Source organism: Ixodes scapularis, unplaced genomic scaffold (genome assembly GCF_016920785.2).
Source record: "Ixodes scapularis isolate PalLabHiFi unplaced genomic scaffold, ASM1692078v2 PGA_scaffold0__279_contigs__length_252992795, whole genome shotgun sequence".
Taxonomy (NCBI): Eukaryota; Metazoa; Arthropoda; class Arachnida; order Ixodida; family Ixodidae; genus Ixodes; species Ixodes scapularis.
Window position 1 is genome coordinate 181601125 of NW_024609835.1, and position 24317 is coordinate 181625441.

The following is a 24317-nucleotide window of genomic DNA, read 5'->3' on the forward strand; positions in this document are numbered from 1 at the left end:
ACTTCGACGGTGTTCATTTTAAAATGCAATACCCAAGCCTCCATCTTGCTTTTCAGAGACCATCAAAGATGTCGGTCGCAGCTGATAATCCTTGTCGTGACATCACACGTATGAGCCACGGCTGTCTCCGCGTGCTCTCTCGTGCTGCTCTTGTTTGGCACTCTGGGAGCGATAGAGATTTTTCGTCCCTTAAATGAAAAACGTCACGAAGACGAACGGATCTGTGGTTTGTGAGAAAAGAAAACTTCGCAGCAATCTTTCGGCTCCTCCCTCCCACTGTGTCATAACACAAAGAATCTTTGGGTTTGACGAGTTTAGCGACCCTGGGCTACTCGTCGGGCGCGCTTGCCTTCCCCTTATAAAATATTAGAAGTAAATAACCAAAACAAGGCGGTTACGAATGCGCGTGCAAGATACCACTCGTTTTCAGGTTTTGCTTTAAAACAGTATAGACGCCAGCACGTGCGGCGCGTAGACTTGTATTCTCAGCATTCTTATGGATGCTTGGGCAAGTTAGCAGTAGATTCGTGTGTCCGAAATGTCTATTAAAAATAACTTCTATTCTCCCGTAAGAGACATTGACACATTGTCCACAAAATAAACATTATTTTCGACTACGTTTCGATTTCCGTTCTTTTTTTCCTTCTCAATGGTGCGTTTATCCTGATTAAGAACATATCTTCATACAAAGATGTATTCTTGTATATAGTTTTTTTAGTTTTCCCCTGAAATAATCATCATAATAATAATAAATGTGTTCATCTTGCCAACAGTTTACAGTTGGAAGGTGAAAAGGGCAAAAAGCTGTAACACAGCTTGTCTAGTCCCGAGCCACTTAAATAGCAGTTGAGACGCAGGCACCAAAATTATTTACGTATGATTAGGAGATAAATAAAAACATGAAGAGGTCCTTTACACGAGACAAAAATTGATTAGGATCATTATATAACGCAAATTCAATTTGAACAGAATAGCATTAGAAGACAAAACGCGGCAAAAAAGAACTTCAGCCCCCCAAAAATAACACTTTTCTTCTATTCGTTTTGGTTTAAAATGACTATATCAACATTTTGGCTTGAGATGAGTATAATTAATTCCCGTAAGCTGCTCATCGACACATCGCTATGTTCTATATTTTCCCTACTGAACTGATTCAGTGTAGTCGGAAGGGTGCATGATGTAGTGTATTGTCCGTAATTACTTCTAAAAAAATTGTACTTCACATGGTTCTACAGTTGGCGTTGGATATGCATATACCTTTTTTTTTGTTAGGTTCGCTAAGTCTCCAAAATAATGTTGAGCCTTTTTTTCTACGATATATTTCGAGCATAAACAATATTTGTATAAATCAAAAAATTTCATTACTTCAAGTTGATCGATAACAATGTCCGTTGCATAATCCACCCTAACATGAAAAATGCTTCTTAATATATATTTTTTGTAATATAAATATCTTTTGAAGATTGGTATATGTAGTGGTTCCCCACATAAGATGCCATTATTTATATGCGAGTAAAATAATGAATTATATTATTATAACTTTGTTTTTAGAGGCAAGATGTGTTTATGAGGATATGAAATACCAACCACGCTTGATAATTTAGATGCAATGAAATTAATATGATCGTCCCATGACATGTTTGCCTGAAAAAAAACAAACAGAAAACCTGAAGTTTTAAATGTGGGTAGAATTTAAATTTTCGAAGAATTTAAAAGAATATCTTCGGTAATGTAGACATATTTATTTCTTTGTGAAAATAAGACTGCTTTTGTCTTATTGACATTTATTTTTAGACCATCACATTTACTCCAACTATCAAGTTTTTGTAATATTTCGTTGGCGTCACGTATGAGCTCTGTGGCGTTTTCTCCCGTAAAAAAAGAGAAAACAGCTAGCATTCTTAGCGTAGATAAAAAAGATTCGTTGTTGAACTTACATTTACTATGTTATTTATATAGATATTGAATATTAAAGGCCCCAAAAAACTCTTTTGTGGAACGCCGGACCTAATCAGTTTTATTTCAAATGACTGACCATTTATATCTACATATTGTCTGCGGGAAGACAAATATGAATTTAAAAGGAATGACACTTGGCCACGAAAACCATATTCATTTAATTTACTAATTAGCAAATTATAATCCAGGTAGTCAAAAGCTTTAGTGAACTCGACGTATATACCGAGAGTAAGTTTTTTTTATCCTCGAAATTTTTAATTATTGTTCTTTTGAGCTAAAAGAGCGAGTGCGGTGGAGCGATGCTTACGGAAACCAAATAGACATGAACTTATTATGTTCTGTTTATCCGCAAATGTTGTCAATCTAAGGAGAATAATTTTTTAGACACTTAGAAAATACCGATCGGATTGAAACGGGTCGGTAATGACCTAGGTCATTTTTATCGCCCTTTTTATATATCACTGTTACTTTAGCTAATTGCATTCGTCTGGGAAATACTCCGGCTAGCAAACATAAATTAAAGATGTGCGTTAAGCAAGGACAAATAAGATAAATAACACGCTTAACCGGCGTGATTTGAAATCCATAGGAATCGAAAACTTTTACTATTTTAAGCGCATTAAAGACGCATATGGCATACCTATCAGTGATGGGCGTAAGGAACATTGATGCATCGTTTTGAATATTTACATATTTGCACGCGTCTGACTCAGGACTTCCTTTAACGAGGTTCTCAAAATAGTTATTAAATGCATTTGCCAATGCTCGACCTGATAGCTCCTGGCCATTGTTGTTTATATTTTCTATTTGCCTCGGCACACACGAACGACCCAATCTATATGAGACATTGTGTAACGGAGTTATGAGACGTTATGTCACATTTTGCTCGGTGATACCAGCCCTCAAACACCATCGATGTTAAATCGACTAGGCTGTTTGCGCAGGCAAAGGCACCACATTATGCGTTCTTCCTTTTCATAACGAAGGAGCCGGAAACAAGCTTTGCTCGTCGGCGCCACCTCAGAGGTCATAAGTACGAAAAACGTCACGCCAGCGCACGCGGCGTTCGCTGGCCCCTCTCGTACACCGCTTTCCTTGTGCGCGAGAGAAGCCTTTCCTGTAGTTTTAACGCAGTCCATGAAAACATCCGAACGTCGTATTAACGATCCAAGGTTGATTCCATGACGTTATTATCTGTCTTACCTAAGCGGAAAAAGTCGGAGAAACGAGACGAGAAACGTTCTCTCACTTTTTTTCGGTTTATCCTATGGGGTAAGGAGGGCAAACAAAAACATTTAGCGGCTGGGCATCATCTAGGTACGATAGCTTTTTCCTCAAGAATTTTGTAATAATTCGGACGAGTTTACGCCTGTAACCGGTTTGCCAACCGATTAGCTCGTGGAGATCCCTCTTGCATTTTGCCTCTCGACTGAAGGTGCATCTACAGAACGACGCTGGAAAATCAAGTCTTCGCGAGAGGTCCAGCCAGGATTGACACACAAGCTCGTTTGGTGCCTCACACGGCAAGCGGAGCCAACTATTTTTAAATTTCCAGTGTGCACATCAGCTATGAGAGGTAACCGACTACCACCGGAGCTTCAGCTGATTGCCGAAACCGAACTTGGAGAGACGGACGAGAGGAAACTTGAGGCGCTGGAGGAGTTCAATCAGCTACTGGATGGTAAGCCCCGAAGGTCTTTCTACGGCCTGCAGTTCGTCTTTTCATAATGACCACATTAAAAGACACTGCGCGAATATGAAAAATCTCAATATTGACGGTTTGAGGCCGCAGTTTTACCCCTTACTTGCCTATCTTCCTCTTAAGACTGGAACATGTGCTAATAATAGTAGTTGTTTACCCACGAATAGGCGAGCGCGTATTTCCTCAGAAATATGATTTGGAAACTGGAGGCCGTCTGCCGAATAACAAAGTAATTTTATGTCGCGGAAATGCTCATACAAAAGATGGGCAGAGTATGTTTGTCATTCGCCTTTTACCAGTGGATGACCCAACTGGTCCTTCACCCTCTTAATAAGGCTGTATATTTTATGCATTTTTATTGACCCTACACAGTGGAGGAGGTTTCGGGTAGTACAGAGCTTATCAAATGTCATGATAATCAAAGTTTAAAGGGTTTGCGTAGTTTAAACTGAAATATTGGGCCAAAAATAGACTAAATTGTTTAAAATTTCGAGGGGTTGAAATATAGTGCAGGCCTGCAAAATCTTGACGTTCGTTCTAAGCGCTTCTGATTAATGAGAGCATTATAAAATAATGTTTACTTCATAGGTAATGGGCCACTTTCTTTCGAATGCAGAGAAGCTACTTTAAATTAACTGCAGATATTAAGACTTATCTTGACTTCTGAGAATGCATTAAGAAACTTGAGTTGTTTGTTTAGAAGAGCACCACTTTTCAATTTTCTACATTTAATTGTGTCCACTAAGCAGATGACTTTGGAGTGAATAAATCTCGTCCTTTTTTTTTACATGACAGTTATGATCTTGATCCTTTGAGTAGGTAGTAGAATTAAATACTCCAGTTTGATTATGAATAAAATAATTGAGCAGCCTGCTAGTTTTATATCTTGTTATAGGATGTAGTTCGTTGGTAAACAACTTTTGAATGTGTATCTAAAATGTGTTTATTTGAAGTGATTCAAATATTCTTTGCATAGAAAGTGTCTCTTGTCATATTCATTATTTCGTGTAAATTTCGTACGCTTTTCGTAAAATAAGTAGAAAAAACTATTATTACAAAGCATGCTTCGGTGTGAAATTGCCCTCGGAGCAAAAAACCATAGCGAAACCTTGGCAATCTCCACTTCTGGAGCCTCCAAATTATTTTATCCCGGGAAACAAATTAGCTACGGCGTTCGCATATAGCCGATAAAAAATGTATGACACGGCCTATCATTGCTCTATTTGACGTGGCCACACCTTCCGGTCGCTGTTTGAGTCTAGCTTATCATGCGACATTCCGTATGGGTGTATCCATTACGTCCGAGCTTTTAAATACTTTGCATCTTGCGTGTGTGGGAGAGACCTAGGGAAGACATCTAGATGAGACGTTCCTTATGGGCGCATCTTTTACGTCCAATATTATAAATACTTCGCATCTCACACATTGGTGGCAGCCCTAGCTAATACGTATAGATCAGTCATTCCGTGTAGGAGTATCTATCAAGTCCAAGCTGAACTATCTCGCATATCACACGCTGTGGACAGCCCTAGCAAAGACACGTAGATTAGAAAACACAATATCTGCTAACTTTCATATTTTTGCCAGAATTCAACCAGAACTTTCCGAGTGCAAGACTTAATTTTAGTGTCAGCTCTATTAGATATAAATTTCAGAAAACTGTCGTCCTGTAAGATAAAGTAAAACTTACCTAAAAATCGATAGGTTCGTATATGTATAGGGTTGCATAGAGTTGTATAGAGCAGGAAAACCAACAATTTTCTCATCGGGACGCACACGAAAGCAGTTGTACAAGTAAAACCTTTCTGAGCGTAGATTCGATTCTTTGCTTTCTCGACAGAAGGATGGGATATGGTTTCAGATATAGAAAATGAATTGAAATAAACTCGACTGATTTGAGCGCAAAGACTCTATAGTCAACCCCTAGATCAGCCCCATGCAGCGTAGCGCCTGGCGTGGCTCCCATGTGCATTAGGACCGTTTCTTATGGTGCAGTTTTTTAGCGTACGCGCGTGCGGTGCAGTCGTTGATGGGGTTGCCGCTGTCGTTGTGCGTGCGCGTTTTCGCGAAGGTAGCGGGTAACCGAGATTCTACTTTCATCCACGAGGAATCCATTTGCTAGGTCGGTCCCGTCCTACCAGATTACCCGTGTGACGCGGATTGTTCCAAAGTGGCTTTTGGCTAAAGCGATTCGTTTTCCGTCTTGTGTTTTGCGGTTTCAATAGAAAGAATCTTATAATGCACTTCCTGGAAGAAACAGGGAGTGCGAAAAAATCGATACGGTCCAATGCATTATGAAATTGATGTGTTTGCTGTGAGCCCCAATTGGTCACAATAAAAAAATCGTTTCATGGTTAATTAAAGTGAGGAGGTGTAACAATATCGAATCCTCATATTGAGGAAGCACTGACAGTACTAGGTAAATATATGCATCTGTCGGAGTGCTTCGCCAGGAAAACATCTTTCGACATAAAGACGATTTTAAGGGGAAGTGCATGAACGCGATCATAAGTTATCTTTACTTTTGTTTATTCTTATTCTGTCGCTTTATTGATCTGTTTGGACAAACTGAAAAATGGGAAACTGTATATTGTGCTGCAATTAAGCTCAGCTTAAGTATCAATGCGTCTCGCCGGATGGGGCATTGAACAGAGCGTTGCTTCTTGTGGGTAGAGTCTGTCGTGCAGTGCATATGCTGCAGTAAACTATAGATGCCAGTCTACTCTTGCTATTGAAGAATGAAGTTGAAATTACTAGTAGCGTACCCAAATCGAGTAATTCTCCGTCCCACTAAAACCATGCAGTACAGCTAAAGCAACAGGGGAGAAAGTGTATCCCGACCTGTTCAAGAGGAGGGAAAGTAGGAAAGGGGGAATCACAGCCTTCCCTTCCCATATCCCTTTCTCCACTGTAGACTTACGCTCTCTCCACTGTAGACTTAGCTGTACTGCAAGGCTTTACTGGGACGGAGTAAAGGTAAAACTCAGGCAGGAGGCCTACTGAGGCTTCCGGGGCTTTAATTTGGCGGGAACTATAACCGCCATTATGGTTGGCGCAACGAGCAACAACGAAAGGCGAGATAAAGTATGCGCAAAGTGCATGATTTCTCCCATCGAGTTTGGCGTGGTCGGTCTGTTGGCAACGGAGGCAGCTCTTCAGTTCCCCCCGTCCCCCCCTTTTTCCACTCTTCCTATTTTGTGATTCATGTAAACAGTGCAAATAAATGCTTGTTCACGCCATATTCTAGCTACAAGTGACTGATCTTGAAGCCCTACAGAATCGGGGTGCCCGTTTTATATTTACTAACTATCATCGCACATCTAGTGTCCCAACTATGAAAACTAATTTATCACTTCCTGCTCTTTCATTACGCCGAAAAATATCTCGTTTGTGTCTTTTTTATAAAATTTATCATTCTAATACTTCGCTAAAAAACAAACTAATGTTAAATCCTGTTTTCATCTCGCCGCGCGTAGATCATCAATTTAAAGTCGGAATTCCTCATTGCATTGCCTCAGCCTATTATAACCCTTTTATTCCAAGGACATTTTCAGAGTGGAATCGCCTTCCCGCGCAATTAGTAAACATACCATCCTTTGACTTGTTTAAAAGTGCGTTGACTACTTACCTATGTTAATATTTCTCTTTGTTTGTTTGCCTTGTTTTATACATTTCTTAATGTGTTTGCACTTTTTTTTTTTACATTTTTCGTGCTTGGCTTTTAGTGTTTGTATATTGTTTGTGTTCCAATTTTGTCTTGTACCACTCCCCTCTGTAATGCCCCAGGGCCTTGAGGGTACTTAAATAAATAAATAAATAAATAAATAAATGGATACATTACTCTGAAAGACTGCTCAGTTTGCTTTTGTCAGGCACGCCGTCCCAATGTGGCAGTGTTGCGGTATACATAAGTATACGACTGGGAGCAGTGTCTGTGGAGTTTCCATTGGAACATGTTACATGGTTTAATTCAAAACTAAAATAGAAAACAAGAGATTTTTCTTCTTACTGATATATTATGCCCTATTTTGAGATACTACCACTTTAATGGTTATTCCGATTCTTCCTCGCACTGGGATTTTCTAAGTAGGGCTTAACATAATTACTATTCTAGATATATATAAATGCACCTCACATACAGTTGACACCAAGACGATTATTAAATTATTATAATGAAATAAAACTAAATATTGTAACGCGGATATATGACTAAACTTCTGTCGTCTATGCAACATCATTGATTTCGTGAAGGGCAACCTAGAGCGTTGCATGACGAACTCACGTTTGGGAAGCTCACCTGGCTCTAATTCAGTTGTCAAGAAGAGCTGTCAACGTGAACCTTGTTTGCATTGTAGAAAATCACGTGCGTTTAAACCCAACGTGTCAATGTTACCTTGTTGATACTCTCATTTCCCCATGTAGAAGCCCAATATAAGCTGATTTGTGTTTCTTCAAACATTGTTTTACTCAAACTAATTGTTTTTTAAACACTATTTTATAGATAGCACAGAAACCCGTCTCACCGGTTACTCACTTCTTACGTTAATTAAAATTTTAAAATGCAATAAAGTATAATCTGGGGATTGAGTTTTTCTATAAAATAGTAATGCTCTAAACAATAGGCTGGTAAAATGCTTAGCCGATGTTGATCAAACAATGTTTTGCTTTCATAACACTTGCAAATGCTTATTCACCTTATGTCATTGAGAGCAAAAAAGGCATTCCAGACTTCAGTACTACCGTTCTATGAGAGAAAGGTTTTCATTGGGAAGTTCGGTGTAGCACTAGCAGGAAAACCTTCAATCCAGATGACCGCTCTAACGGGAGTAGTTTGTCCCCGGTGTTCGGGACATTATTTTCTCTCAATACTCTTTTATTACTGTTAGAAGAGGCGAGACCATTAAAATGTTACGACACAGCTTGAAATATGAATATTTGTTCTATAAATTCGGAGAAAATTGGTTGAAACTTTGTCTACAGTTGATGATAAGTTAAACGGGCCCTCCGGAGCGTTTTGCGATGGTCTGTTTATGGCGGTAACTCAATCTACAGGCCCTAAGGATCCTAAAAATCATAAAATTACGGTCAGGCTTGGCGGATTTCCCTATTAAAATTGCTATCAAAGTCCCCCTTTCTGAGATGACCCCGGAAAACGGGAGACGCATCTCTTACGCGTCAGCCAATAGCAAGCGAAGGATTCCGGCGTCATTGCGCGTCACGAACGCGGCCGACCGCCGGCCGACCCGCGGAGGAATCTCTCGAACACGCGCGGACCGTCGTCAAGGAGCCCGGACTTTGTGCTCGGCAGTCGTCGTTCGTCGCATCGCACCGTCGCGCTGCTACTGCAATACGCAGACGCAATCCACAGATGACAAGGAAACGTTTGACTCGTTGACGTGGAAGGATCGCAAAGCTGGCTTCGGAGTCGGGATGCACGGGAAGAAGGAACACGTGTCCCGCAAACGCACGCCTGCAGACGCCCCGGGAAGCAGACGAGCCGACGCGCCGACGCATCACCCCCTGGCAACAAGCTTGAGGGGAGAAAACATAGTTCGCTGGTTTTGGAACGATAAGTGCGGACTATGTTTCCCGCACCACAATCAGTTTACCTTTTTCTCAAACTCTAATTTACAACAAGCTTAAAAAGTGTTGCAATAATAACGTTCGCATTCACCGCGAGATGCAGCATTTTCATTGGTCAAGTTTTAGCGATGGGCAGGGAATGGGGGATTGTCTTCCAAGAGAAAATAGTCCCGATATATTTCTTCTGCCATCTGCTTAATAAACGGTTTTGTAATCTAAAACTTTGTATACATATTAACTTGCACCTACAACGCAATATAACAACATAAACAGACGATCGCAGAAAGCTCCGGAGGGCCCCTTTAAGAGAAAAGTGGAAGCTTATCCCACACCTTTTCTTTTTGGCAGAGCAAACATTGGAGATGACTAAGATGAGGTCACCTCTTCACCAGCGTTCGCCCTGCTAAAGTAAAAAGAGGTGGGAGGAGCTTTGGCTTTACTCTTAACTTGTCACCGACTACACCGACTTAGAATGATGCTGTAAGTAAAGATTAAGATGCAACAAACCGACGCCGTGTGGACTTTAAATTAAATACCAGCAACTAAAAATAAATATTTCGAACGCGGCTTGGAGTGATTCGTCAGGTTTTATGAAGACCCGAGCGAAATATTTTGTGTAGGATCGTTTATTTTACAATCATACAGCACCGCATAGCGTTTTTAGAAACGGAAAGAAAGAGTTACGTAAAATGTTGATTACGTACTCGGATCCTGATAGGAGTGAACAAATAAACAACATAATGAAACCTAACCTAACCTTACCTAATTTAGGTTGGGTTAGATTAGGTTAGTTTATTTGTTCACTCCGTTTAAAGGGCAACTCCGCTTCATTTTTGATATTTAGGAAACTATGTAGCCCTCTTCAGTATCATTTAGGAAGACCCCATGTCAAATATTACGATCTAATTCTGTCTATATATTGAATAAACTGGCCAGCAAACCTTCAAGTGAGCCAAGTCGCCGAAATCTGCCAACTCTAGCGTACGACGTGAGGCGCAATCGTCAGCGCAGTCAATGCGACGGAGTTGGAGCGGCCAACGTTGAGCCACTACGTCAGAGGCATGACTATGTCATTCTTAAGTTTTGTTTGTTTTTACTTTTCAGAGCGAAATTGAACGATGACGTCATGAGTTTCTCCTCGCGGCGTTGGCTGAATGGCGTCCACGTGATCACCGTAACGCGGATGCGCTAGTTTGCGCTGCCCTGCGCGCTTATCGGTCTGTTTCTCCGCTCCCCTTCTCCTCTTTTGTCTTTTCCCCTTCCCTCTCTCCCGCGGGCCATCACCGTCCACGCCATGCGAGCGACCTGTCCGCGTCGCGTGTCCTGTCCCTCGCCCCCTCCCCCCCCCCCCCCCCCCCCCCCCGAACGTCTCAAGACCACGTGGTTCGACGTGACGTGGCCATGACTGACAACACGAGACCAATGTTGCCTGAAGCAACCGAAGTTTCGGTTTCGGTATCAGCTGATGTTTAAATTAGGATTACACAAATAATCCACATTTCGCGAATCCGAAGGCGTTGAGTTGTTTAGTAGTGCTTTGTGAAATAGAATAACATGTAAGCCTATATTTTTCTGAACTGAGCGGAGTTGCCCTTTAACAAGAGCATCCTCATTATAGCGCGCACAAATATGCCACGTATGCTATATATATATATATATAAATATATTAATGTTATAAACGGCAACTTCTATAAAAGGGTGCCTCGATGTGCTGAAAGGAAGCTCACCTGAAAGGTGCACTGTAGTTACTGTAAAACCCTTAATGTTCGCGAGCCCTCAATTTTCGCGAATTTCACGAACTGAAGAATTCGCGAAATTTAAGGGCGCGCGAAAATTTCGGTCCTGAAGATTTTCAATGCAGGCGTCCGGAATTCGCGAAATTTAGTGGTCGCGATTATGTCATCTGTGACCAACTCGCGAAAAATAGGGGCCGCGAAAATGAAGGGTTTTACAGTATAGTTTTCACGAGGCTAAACGTCGGAGCATTATAAAGTGCATCTCAAAATCCAGAAAAAAAATACTTTTTTTTATTTTTGTTTTGAAATGGTGGTGGCAAATTGAAAACACCTATCTATCATTCGGGAAGTCTTTCATTGGCGGAACAAAATAAAATAGTTGTGATATATCTTCAAATTACAATTCAGCTTTCGTGTGGAATATGTTGGTTTTAAGTTGTTTGACAGTCTCAACTGGGTTTATGTCTGTTTTCCTTTTTTTTTATTTTTCAGAGGAACCTGATTTGTACTCAAAAAGAGATGACGAATTTCTGCTTCGTTTCCTCCGTGTGGCAAAGTACAACGTTGATGCAGCATTGAAGAGGATCAAGGAGTATTACAAAATGCGCAAAGAGTGTCCATTTGTTTTTGAAAACTTTTTACCGTCGAGTGCCAAACTTGAAGCAAGAAGCATGGCGATGGTGCTTCCCCGACGAGACGTTCATGGCCGGCTGGTGTTACTGTTGAGATTAGGTGAGTGCTTGAGTTGACTGCAACTTGAGAATCTGTGACGTTGCGACTCGAGAATACTTTATGTGTGCTTCAATTTTAAGTGCTTATTGTACTCGCGAGGATTAAAATCAGGTCTAGCATAGACCTAGGGCTGGGTGAGAAATTAGTTATTTGAAAATCTTCAAATGGTAATTTACTTTCCTCATACATTGTTGTCAAATATAAGCGGTGAATATCTTTATTGACTATATTTTTATGATGATTCTGCGGAATATAAAACGACCTCAATTTCTCGTTACATACATTTTATTTTGGTGCCACCGCACCGAGCATTAGATTGTGTTCTTCTAAATCAGAAGGACATCCTCGTTTCTGCTCTACATGCGTTTGAATTTAGGAACCTATGAATGTTTATATTCTCCAAGACAATGAACCCTCATCTTGACAGGCTCGACACAAATTCAGTATCAGTCATGTTGACACCAGGTGAACTAAAAATTTAGAATAACGGTATCAGTGGACGTCTCTCATTTTTCAATTTATGTGTGTCGATACCAGTATTTCGACAAAGTTCGTTTTAGCAACGACACAAATCGAGTAACGACACTTCTTTACTTGGTAGAAAAATACAGAAGTTTAATGCAATAATCCCTTCAACTTGTCAAGAGTCAACTAGACATTATTCCTTTGCCGCTTTTCTCAAGCTTTGCGGCTACATAATTGAAAGGAAAATGGTAAACTTACGGATAGCTCATTTTGAATGCGAAATCATTTATGGTGGGCACAAAGCCGTGAGATCGTGTGCGTCCGTCCGTAAGTAACTGGGTGGTGCGTGTCTATGAAATTAGAATGGCACATGTGGCGAGGGAGGGGAGCCACGATTGGCCCCAGTTCCCTCGTCACCAGCGCGTTTCACCATGCCAGGTGACGTCAGCACGAACCAGCTACGCATATGTGGAGCCGTAAGCAGTTTCTTAGGAGAAACGCACTGGGGCTCAGTCTTCGTAACACCTCCTAGAAAAAGGCCACTGGACACAGAGGAAAAAATTGGCGCAAAAACAATCGTTCGGCTAAACGACTCCGGCAACTGCAATGAAGGTGAAATGACACTTCATGTGGTTTTACAGAGAAGCTGTATATAACTCGTAGGTTGGATTTTTTCGTACAAGCGTCCTAGAGAGAGAGAGAGAGAGAGAAAAAAAAGCTTTAGCAATTGAAACGAAAAGTGAATATCAGGCATGCAACATACAGCACAGCATTTGTTTTAATAAAGTACGACCACGAAACAAGCATCTGACCCACATAATTGATGATAAGGCGCTTCTGATTACCATCCGAAGCACGTAGCGCTCACCGCATATACGTTTCTCTGTAAAGATTATTGTTGCGCAAGCTGCCGCGGCGACGGCAGCTTGCGACGTGGAGAGTGACGTCATTAGGTTTTCATACAGGGTGTTTCAGGTAAGATTGACAAAAATTCCTAAAATTAATGTATTCGAGGTAAATGGGTAATTTTCTTGGGACCGCAATATTCGTGGTGGCGGACTTCAGAAAATTCGCGATACTTAGCAATTAGTTCTCTGAATAACTAAAATTATTAATCAAATCTCTAATTAGCTATGATAGGCATATGGTTCCAATTAGAAACTTGCTGAGCTTCATCAAATGCCACTAAATCAGTAATTTTCCGAAAGTCTTTAAGCGCGTAAAAAAGCGTATAAGTATTGCGCTAAAGTTACCACTCGTGGAGCAGGTACAAGGCTGGGGCTCTCATATGAGACGGAAGGATCGCGCGGGCGCCTTACCGGAACGGTCAGCCTTGTACCTGCTCCGCAAGTAGTAACTCTAGTGCACTATTACGCTTCTCATGCGCTCAAAGTCTTTTGTGAAAATGACTAATTTAGGGTTTTTGATGACGCTCAGCGAGTTTTCCATTAAAACCATATGTATATTTTCACCAATTAAGAACTTAATTAATCATTTCAGTTAATTAGCGAACTAACTAGTAAGCATCGCGATTTTTTATCGTCCGCCACCACGAGTAATAAGGTTCCGAGAAAATTATTCCTTTACCTCGAATGCACTAATATAGGGGAATTCTTTGTACGTAAAAAGCTTTGGTAGAGGGCATTTGCCTTTCTTTTGTCAATCATTTGGTATAGTCCAGTGGGCAATGGTTGCAGGTGATACTACAGGTTCGCTTGCCAACTACCTTCACGGCGTGGATTGGGGCCCCGGTTTGTTTTAACAAGCACCACTTCCAACCAGAACTTAGGGGAGATATTTTCCCTCTAAATTAGAAGCGAAAGTGGAACGTCACGCCATGGGACACTGCGGCGTCCGAGACACTATGATGTCACGTAACACCATAAAGTCACGTGACACTGACGTCAAAGGTCACGTGGCAATGACGTACCGTAAAATTGTGACGACACGCGACGCTGACGTCACATGTCACATGATATTGACGTCACGTGGCACATTGACGTTGTGTAAAACAACGACGCGAGATTGTGAGGGTCAGACCAACACGAGCAAGAATGGTTCGTGGTGGGCATGCATCTCAAGCTGGGGCTTTAAAATGACGCCATGCTGATCGGCACACCAAGACACCCATTTCGACGAACATCTCAAGGGCGCGCTAAGGTTGCCAAGAGCCAACGAGGTGTTTGTCAAACCAGTATAGACAACGTGCAACTGCTTACAAAGCCGAGTGGAAGCAAGCGGCTTGCGAGACCAGTGCACAGCGAGTCACCGCAGCATCCGCCAAATCGGAGCAAAGAGGAAAGCGCATTAGCAAAAACTTACCACATCGGCGTCTGGAGTAGGTGCTTACCAAAAACTTACCACATCGGCTTATATTTACAAGATTTTTGTAGACGTAAAATTTGGGCAATTTTAGGGGGAAGTTTATGGCATATCACATCTTTGGCAGAATCTAAAGACACACAGGTTTTTGTGTTCTGCACGTGCATCATAACAACGACGTTTCAAAACGAGCTGAAAAGATGACTATCATCAAGCCTGTGTTACGATGTGACTATAGTCGGTTACAAGTCAAGAAGGTAGGAGAAGCTCCACCCACAAGCGTGATGCGCCCGTTTCAAATCTCTCCACAGTCGAAAGAAGAGTTCACTGGAAACATTCCTTGTTCCGCTTCAATGGATTCCAACTTGTCTCCGATCCCACTTTTTAAGAAAGCGACCTTTGTATTCATCAGAGAGGGAACCGAGCCCCTGAAAGCAGCCTTTGTATCCATCGGGGGGGAAGCTAATCCCCGAAAGTCGTATTTGTTTCCGTCGGTGGGGGAGAACTCTAATCTCCCTCTCGTGCCTTCCACAATGCTAAGTAAAAGTCGAAGGATAAAGCAAATATGTACAGAAAGGCAAGCCCTTCCTCGCGCGTTTGCCGCGACGTCACGGAAACGGTGGGACGCTATTGGATACGGAGGTGGCGGAGGGATATCTGATTCCCTTTGAGGGGCATTTGCCGCTACCTTTTTAACCTGTAACTGACTATAGTTCATTAGGATGTATTAGTTAAATACCTGCTGCTTGTGAGAGTAATCCGCCCATTAAACTTACGCCGGATATATCAGTACTCAACAGCAACAGGACCCATATACGGTCTCCTCTTCAAGTAAAAAAGTAAAGATTAAAATACTGCACAATATAGCTCGAGGAAGATACTTGCCTGTAAAGTAAAAAATTCTGGCCAAACCTAAGTTTCAATAAGATATATATTTTACTTTATGACACACCTGATCACTTAATAAGGATATCAGGAAAACTTGATTTTTCAACATGAACGTGTATTTGAAATCTGCATCCTACGGCCGAAACGGCGATCTGCTATGTTTAAGGGATGAGATTCAGCTTTCCAGAAACCGATTTTAGAAGAAATGCACCGGTTGTTGTAAACAATTCTATTTTCGGAGATTGAATATCTTGCGAGTTTTGAGAAGTGTTATTTTCTAGATTATTTTCCGGGCCCAAAGTTTTTCGATTTGGAGTTATAATTTTGGAGCGATAAATTTATGTGAGAATGTTTTGCCTTATCCTTCAAGTTAAAATATAAACGAGCATATTACGAAAATAGATACTCGTGAAAAATCACTTAATTATATTAGAGCTGGGCGTTGACTGACATTTTAAATCAGATTCACAGCTATCCCTTCATCAAATAAAAAATCAGTTATTCGTTTCTGTGTACCTCGAGATATATTATCTAAAAAAGAGCCAATACTTTACAATTTATTTTGCCTGTTTCTTACAATATCATTATTTCGAAAAGTACCGCCTGATTTTAAACTAGCAACTCTACAGCAGCTACAGTACAGTGGGAAGACGGACGGATAGACAACATTTTAGGATTGTGCGTTAATATATTTTATACTTTAAGAAATCGATCGCGATAAAGCGATAATCGATTAATCGTAAGGTTAATCAATCAATTCCCCACTTCAAGTTTGCAGTATATCGTGTGATATACGAATATAATTGTTTTTAGGGAGCGCGTTGTTATTGCATACAATTTGTTTACGAAAGAATTAACTATAGAGAACAGAATTGTATGCAGTACCAATACGTTCCGTAGAAAACGGTTTTCCTGAAGATGTGCTGTTCGTGTTCGTTTTTTGTGTATAACTCTTTCGTAAAAGAAAAAAAAAGTATGCTACTATTAGTTCCCGGTTCACTTGCAGGTGCCTGGAATCCCCAGATTATTTCCTACATTGAAGCATTGCAAGCAATAACGCTTGTCGTGGAACATCTGACAGCGGACCCTGCTGCCCAAACGACTGGCGTTTCCTGCATTCACGACTATGGAGGATTTTCTATGGATAAATTCATTGCCATTAATTTTGGCCTCCTGAAAAGTTCCATCAAGCTTCTTCTGGTTCGGATACTTTAGCTTGTCTTTTTAATATATGCACCTAACATTGATATGGGGCATAATCTTTAGGTCAGAGCAAAAAAAGTGATATATATGTGAGGCGGGTAAATTAAATGTAATGAGGTCAAAAGCCTATTTGGCAATTTCTAATTATTACCAAATGTCGTTCAATCTGCGTCGTGCTCGAGAGCAAGTTTCAAGGCCGTTTGTTGATGTCCAGCGAGATCCCACTCCCACTGACGTTTTAGACACATAACCGGTTTACTTAAAAAATATATATATTTCAATGCTAAATCCTCGAAGCAGGTCTTCTTATTCTGCCAGATGTAATATTGGTTTTAGAAACCGCAATGCCGGATATTTCGAACAATTATAAAATTTAGCTTTGTTTCCTTTTCAATGGATGAAGTAAAGCTTTAGTTGTTAGAAACATCCTTTAAGTCAACGCTATTTCTTGATCATGATACCCTGAGACTGGGAAGGAAACTTGAAGATAATATATCTTCGAGTTTACATCTTAGACAGCTCGCCTGCACGTTGATAATTTTTTCACTTTGTGGAAAAATGGTCAACGTGCTTTTGGTTAAACGAGAGCGGTTTTTCACTGCTGAAGGTAGCGTTTTCTCTTCTATTTCGGGAAAGCTCTGAATACTAGAAATGGATCCATAGCATGCTCAAAATCGCGCAAAGGGTACTTTTCATACTCTTTTGATTATCATCCTGCATGACGTTGAGAGTGTATGAATTCGATTTTTGCTTTTGATTAATGAAGAGTCGTTATTTAATTTAATAACTCCCGAGTGCAGGGTACTGCATTATATACAATACTTTAAACAGCAACTTTACAAATTAACAAAGATTTAATTAAAATTTGTGTAATTTATATACGCCACTAAACTTGCGGGAATAAGCGTTTCAGAAGGCGGTTCCTGGGATCCGCATAGCCTATAGATACATATCAGTAAAACTCTCATTTAGATTCTTACGTGGAGCAACAAGAATAACATTTCGATTCAATGTTTTATACTTTGTTCTACAAACATAGAGTTTTTCATGCAACGACTGCCAAGCTGTTTATTAGAGAAGCACTCATTGTAACATGGTTGAAAGTCGTTTTGGTGTCTGTCAAAGGTTCTGTTTAGAAAAGTTAGTAACGTTTCATACGTTTATTTTTTTTCTGGTTCAATTAATCACTTTTTTAACAAAAAAGTAAACGTGGTGAGTTTATTCAGAAACTTTGTGGAAATAATCAGAACCCCTAATCAGTCCGCTCTGAAAAAACATAAGGAACTCGCAGCCATTTACGGTGTTTAGAACGCGATTCGGACGCGTTTTTAAGTCTAGGTTACTTATCAGTACGCACCTCCACGGCAAAGCGATCAACCACCGTATTGCCTCCTTACTAGGAAAGAAGTGTGGCGAGAGCAAACAAAATGAAACGATGTGCTATTTGAATGACATGACAAGAACAACCTTTGATTCTAGGGTTTATTACCTTCGTACTCTAAAAAATGTATGGTTGCGCTCGTTATTTTGGATTTTATACGCGGTGAGCATGACCGCTGGCACGAAGATGCACTTCGACAATAAACCAACACTTAGAAACGGGTCGTTTTTTTGTGATTTTGCTTCACGTCCCTTATAACTGGCTAACGGAAACTGTTTTTTTTTTTCGTTTCGGCAATGCACATCAATTTTACATCTAACAGAAACCAGACCTTAAAGATTTCTAACTAAACGTTATGGCTTAAAAATAATAAATAGCCTAATTGCAGAGAACCTCGTTTTTGTTTTTATTTTATAAATACGGCCTGTGGCGGAGACCATGACGACACCCTTTTTTGTTCTTGCATTATGTGTTGTTTTAGCAGGAACGATTGCGCTGATGTTCTATGAAATACCATGTAAAAAGTTGTCACCACTTGATAATTGTTCTCTTTCTCTTTTTGCCAAAAACGATTTCCCCAGAATTTGGGAGTTTTAGCTTCGAAAAATAAAACCAATACAAAGTGCAGACATTTTTTTTTTCTACTTGAGATAGCGAGCATACTTGTGACAGCCCATTATGATTTCTGTTGGGACAACAGAAATCATAATGGATGGCTACAATTGTATATTTATTTACACTAGTCACTTTTCTACTTCATCTGGATATTTGTATAGCTCTGCGCGGTTAGTGTTTCAAAAAAGGTAGCAAGAGAGAAAAGATTTAACATGATATATAACCAAAGCAGTCTGCCGTGCAAAATCCGCGAATTCCATAAAGCGATTTTGGCAAATAGCAATGTTTTGGGGGTAGTTATTAAGCCAAGTGGGTCGCAAAGGTTTAATCCGTTTAAGTTTTTGATGTGGGAAAGTTACATAAAGTTACAATAGTTTAAACTAATGTTAGCATTACAAAGAAAACTTACCTTTATAATTGATACTTAAGGTTAAAGGAGATCACGAATAAACATACAGTGAAACAGATAAGGATTTTTTCAGTCTCAAATTTTAATTATGATACGCCGCGTATATTCCGTTTGTAACTTTGACTGTTCCACAAAAGTTCACAGGAGGAGTAAAAATAAATTATGTAGGCACTTTTGTGCAAGTGTACTTTGTTGTCTGTTTAGAGTTAAAGTACTAATTATTCATTAACTTTTTTTTATCTTTCAGGACTGCGTGCCAACTCGATCTAAAGCGATACACATCGTGAGGCAGTCGTACGCTTTTGATATGGGCTTCGCAATGGTTCGACCTTTCATTAGCAAAAAGATATCTGAGAGGGTGAGTTGTACAAACATAGTGCAATCATAAAAACTAGACCACAGTTTTTTGGGTTTTTACTCAAATGTTTGTGGAGGTAATGGCGCCAATATTGCTGTAATTAGCTCATATGTCTTGTATTTTTCGTGTTGCGAAGTAAAATTGTTTGGAATAAAACAAAGAATAAGCTAATGAGAGTTTCCCAAGGCAGATATTTTTAAACACCATAAAAAAGCAATTTCAAAGCTTACTGCTGTTTAGCAAAACATTTTAATCAGAAAATAGTGCAAGACTATTCTAAAATGATGGAGAACAATGCATAGAAAATCCTGAGAAATCCGGACCCCACCTTCTTACACAACACAGTAAAAATTAATGTACTGTCGTTTTGTATTGCACAGCACTTTGCTTAATACTACCTATTTGTAACACAAGGCATACAACGATGTAATGATTTTCTGACGCTCCGAGGCAGATTAAAATGAATACATACATTATATTATAATATTTCCAGTAATTCAAAGGCGCAAAACAGCTGAACAATAATAACAACAATAATCCATGGAGAAGGGGACAAAGGAAAAGCACAAATCTCCAAACACAGCAAGATCACTGGGTGGCGACTGAAAAAGATCCGCCTTGTCCTGGGCCTCTGAACTTGTCAAATACAAAGTTGGGGTCGAAGTTGACGAAGTCGACCGATTGACCTATCACGACGATGACTTCGCGTTTTTTTCGCCGACGTCCCATTGGTGCGGTCTGTGAGCTTTCGGCTCCATCTTTATGTTTGAAGAGTTTAGGGCCCTTGATATCAAACCAGGGACCTCTACGTTTCCAGTGAAGCGCTCTACCAACTAAGCAAACGAGGAGTAGAGTAAGCGGGTTTTAACAGGAGCCACCTGTAAAACACCGGATGAAAGGGCTTGCAGGCCCTTCACCTTTGCTGGTGTTAGACTAATGGCTGTTTGCTCTACTGACGTTTAACTCCTGGTTAGCTCAGTTGGTAGAGAGCTCCACTGGAAATGAAGAGGTCCATGGTTTGATACCGTGACCAGGCGAATGTTTTCAGTCGCGTACCAGTCACCTCTCTGTGTTTGGAGATGTGCGTTTGTCCTTTGCCCCCTTGCTCCTCTTCTCCAGGGAATATTATCTTTATTAGTGTCCAGATCGGTTGCATCCTTGCACCATTGGCATTATCATCATATCCTTAAACAGAATGCAGGCCGTTCACCCTTGTTGGTGTTAGACTAGTCGCACCTGTTAAACCCCCTTTGCTCTACTGACGCATAACTCTTGGTTTGTTCAGTTGGTAGAGCGCTCCACTCGAAATCGAGTGGTCCCTGGTTCGATACCAGGAAGAGGCGGATTTTTTCAGTCGTGCACTGGTCACCTAGCTGTGTTTGGAGATTTGTGTTTGTCCTTTGTACCCCTTGTTCCCCTTCTCCGGGGATAATTATCGCTATACATACATAATCTTTGCTAGCGAGTCAGGAAATTAAATGAATATTTAGATGCAGCTTTTTATGCGTCCTAATAATACTTACTAGTATTATTCCGTGTGTTAATTTTCGCTCTTCAGTTAACACGGAAGTGTTGGCCTCTATGAAAAGCAGCATATAATTTCTTGTTTGCGAATTTTGACGTTATATTAATTGCTACGTGGGACATACCATGTTGATGTACGCTTTGTTTTAATTTTTGTTTTGCTTCATATGCCGGTTACTTACAGATTGGTAAATACGTTCACCTTCTGTACTACTCCCTCATACTCAAATGTACCATTGGGTTTAAATGAAAAGTGAACAGTGACGGCACTTCGAGCCCACTACCGGCGCAGATACCCGAAGGAAAAATCCATCAACGTAACCCTGCTTGGCAGTCAATGTTTTCTAGTGGACCGCTGACTGTGCCTGACTGTACGTCAAGCATGTCTGATTGGCCAACAAGTTACTCTGACCGACAGTCAAACTCCAGTCAGACTCCACTTGTCGGCTTTCTGATGGTTTCCTGGTGGCAGTCGGCCGCCGCGAAATGCCATCAGGATGTCTTGGTGGTGATTCTGACTGTACATCGATTGTCTCTGACTGTACGTCAGAAAGCTTTGACGTGCAGACAGACGTACGGTCAAAGGACCTAAAGTTCGTTCGGATACCACTATTTCGTCAAATCTATGAATACGAAAAGTAATCTATGCACGAGAAAACGATTTTGGGACATGAGCCCATAAAACCGCTGACGCTAGAGATATGACACGCAACCGACCGACAACCTTGATCAGAAGCCCGCCGAAGCGCCGAGCACGACACTTCGCACTTCGCTTTGCCCATAGAGGCTTCGCCGAGCTTTCATGAACGATCGCTCTCGACACGTTTTGTTTGCCCGCTTGCTCCAACCTGTAGATCCTGGCCGGGCTCTACAATGTCTTATGTTTTAGTAGAATTTCTACTCGACAAGACCCAGCCTGTTGTGAGTTCCGACGATGTAAGGGACTTTAGCGGTGTAGTTGAAGACGACAGGGTGTACCAGTTCTACTGGGCCGGTGATGCGCGAACAAAAGGATCGTTCTACGACGCGAAAGTACTCTACATGGCAGGTGAGTAGAACTGAAGTACGGCGAGTGATGTACGGGTGCTTTGCATAACATGCTGACGGCTTAACTGCATTTGCAGCCAAAGCATTTCGTATAAAACGAATCGTCAAATCGAGTGTCTGTGACTGTGGCGTAGCATAGCGGGTTCGATGCACGGTGGTGCTGCTTTTTTTTTTCTTTTTTTTTCACGAACATTTTGTTTTATCGAGGCATTTGGCGATATTTATGAGTGCGCATAGCTTTAATCTTATATAAATGCTGCCCTTGTTGACGAAAATCTCTTGGCAGTGGCAGTCAGACGTCATCTGATGGACCATCAGATGACGTCTGATGGTCCATCACGTTCCACCAAGGCTGCTGACTGGCAGTCAGCGTCCCAAATTACGTAGCTTGATGGAATTTTCGATAGGGTACCAAGCTTGGGTTGTGCTTGGCAAGGTTCAAACACATCGGAGTAAAACGCGCAACCTCGCAGCGCCCTCCTACCATGTGCTGGAATCACAACAAGCACCCCCCGAGCCTGGGAGCTGCGCCGGAAGTGGGCTCGAACTTCCGTCACTGTTCGTATTTCAAATGAATCCGATGGTACTTGCACCACCTAGGTGTCGCCTGTTCATATCCTGCCAAAATAACTTTTCCAAAGTGCAAAGTCCAAAGTCATTGATGGGCTGCTTCCTTGCAGCTCATCAATGAGAGCCGAATGGCGTCCTCGCAAAAGTTATTGCACGGGCCCAAAAAGGGGATGACCACTGGGCGCCAGATCGGCCAGTGCACATGCACGACCAAACACCTGATAAATCGTATGGCGCGTCGAAAAGATGGCCGAAACCAACCAGGTGCCGGCCCCTACCAAAACCTTATGTGGAAACCCTACCAAAACCTTACGTGGAACGCGCGACTCTTGTTTTTGCGTTTGCTGTTATTAGGGGCGAAGCTCCTTAGGGTCTAGCCTTGTCCGTCCGGCGTCCGTGCTCGCATCGATCTTGCTGGTGCTCGTGCTCGTGATCGTGAGCTCACGTGCTCACGTGCTCCTGTAGGGCAAAAAATAAAATAAAAAAATTATGAAAAAAAAATGTTTTCGCAGTTGACAGGATTCGAACCATCGCCTTCGCCATCGCCTTAACCACTCGGCCACACTGCGGGACGAGTAAGGGGCTCTGAGATGTGGTAGTAACTCAAAAGCTAGGGATGTCATGGATGAAACGTTGCATGTAGCCTCTCAACGTCTATACAGGAGAGGGCACTGTGGTCAAATGCGTATATAATCGCGTTAAACTTTGCATGCATTGGCTCAACGTTTATAGACGACAGGGCGCTGCGGTCAAATGCTCAAGTCCGTATATAACCACGTTCCATACCACACATTCTCTTTCTGACATGGATGAAAACGAACGAAAGGCTCGGCATGCTGCGGCTCAGCGTCTACGCAGACAAGCACCACCAGAGCTTTGCCCCAATCAACGTCATTCACCACGTGGAGATGCCGTCAATTTTTTTTCACAGATTAGATTTATTTATCGCGCCGACGGTAGCCATTGGGTGAGCCCGTCGTTAGACAGACATTTGGTACAATACAAACGTATGAGAAAACGCGAGTTTCTAGTAAGGTGCTTGCATCGAGTGAGTATGCGTTCATAAATTTTTCCCCGCAGATTCATTTCCACGGAGTGAATTTCGATGGTCTCTACGAAGACATGGCCGTCGACATGCTACCCAAGGAATATGGAGGACTGGGCCCCGATCTCGACATCGAAGCCTACTGGAGCGGTTTAGACCAGGCGGAAGAGTGCTTCGTTCAAAACAATCGCTATGGATATCATAAGAAGGAAAGCTGTAGCGATGAAATCGAGGTGACAGCTTTCTAGAGCGACGTCAAATACTAAAATAAATATGTAAATACTTGATAACGCACACCGAGGAATCAACTAAAATGAAAATAAAGGAAAACCAGAACGCACATTCAAAGTAGCTGGGAATACATGCATTGGGATTGATAGAACGTCGCAGAAACTTCGCCAAAGGTATGACAGGATAACTGCAATATAGGTGACAAGTTTCTGCAAAACCCTCCTGTCGTGAAAGTATTAAAAACAATGAAAGGAATGCTCAAAAACGTGTATAGATTAATTTAAAAAAAAGCGTAATAAGACAATAAGGGAAAAAATGATAGAAGTGATTTCTGTTGTCTTCATTTTTCTATCTTGAAACAGCTTGAATAAAACACGAACGGAGGAATGAAGTCGACGATGCAAGCACTGACTAACAACTGAGGGTTTATTCGGAATAAACCGCGAAAAAAAAAACCCATTAAACAACACGTGACTCTCTAATCATTACCGAATGGCGCCTGCGCATCACAGTTATCGTGTTGTATCAACATGGGACCAAAAGGCAC

At 41.3% G+C, this 24317-nt stretch overlaps 1 protein-coding gene across 1 annotated transcript; it reads left to right on the forward strand.

Annotated features, from left to right (window-relative positions):
- The first annotated feature begins 3528 nt into the window (after nucleotides 1-3528).
- LOC121837805 (alpha-tocopherol transfer protein-like) lies at nucleotides 3529-23787 on the forward strand. The gene is made up of 5 exons (XM_042293625.1): nucleotides 3529-3640; nucleotides 11473-11712; nucleotides 16394-16587; nucleotides 19243-19353; nucleotides 23575-23787. Exons 1-5 carry the CDS (start codon nucleotides 3529-3531, stop codon nucleotides 23785-23787), a joined length of 870 nt encoding a protein of 289 aa, XP_042149559.1.
- The last annotated feature ends 530 nt before the right edge of the window (nucleotides 23788-24317 follow it).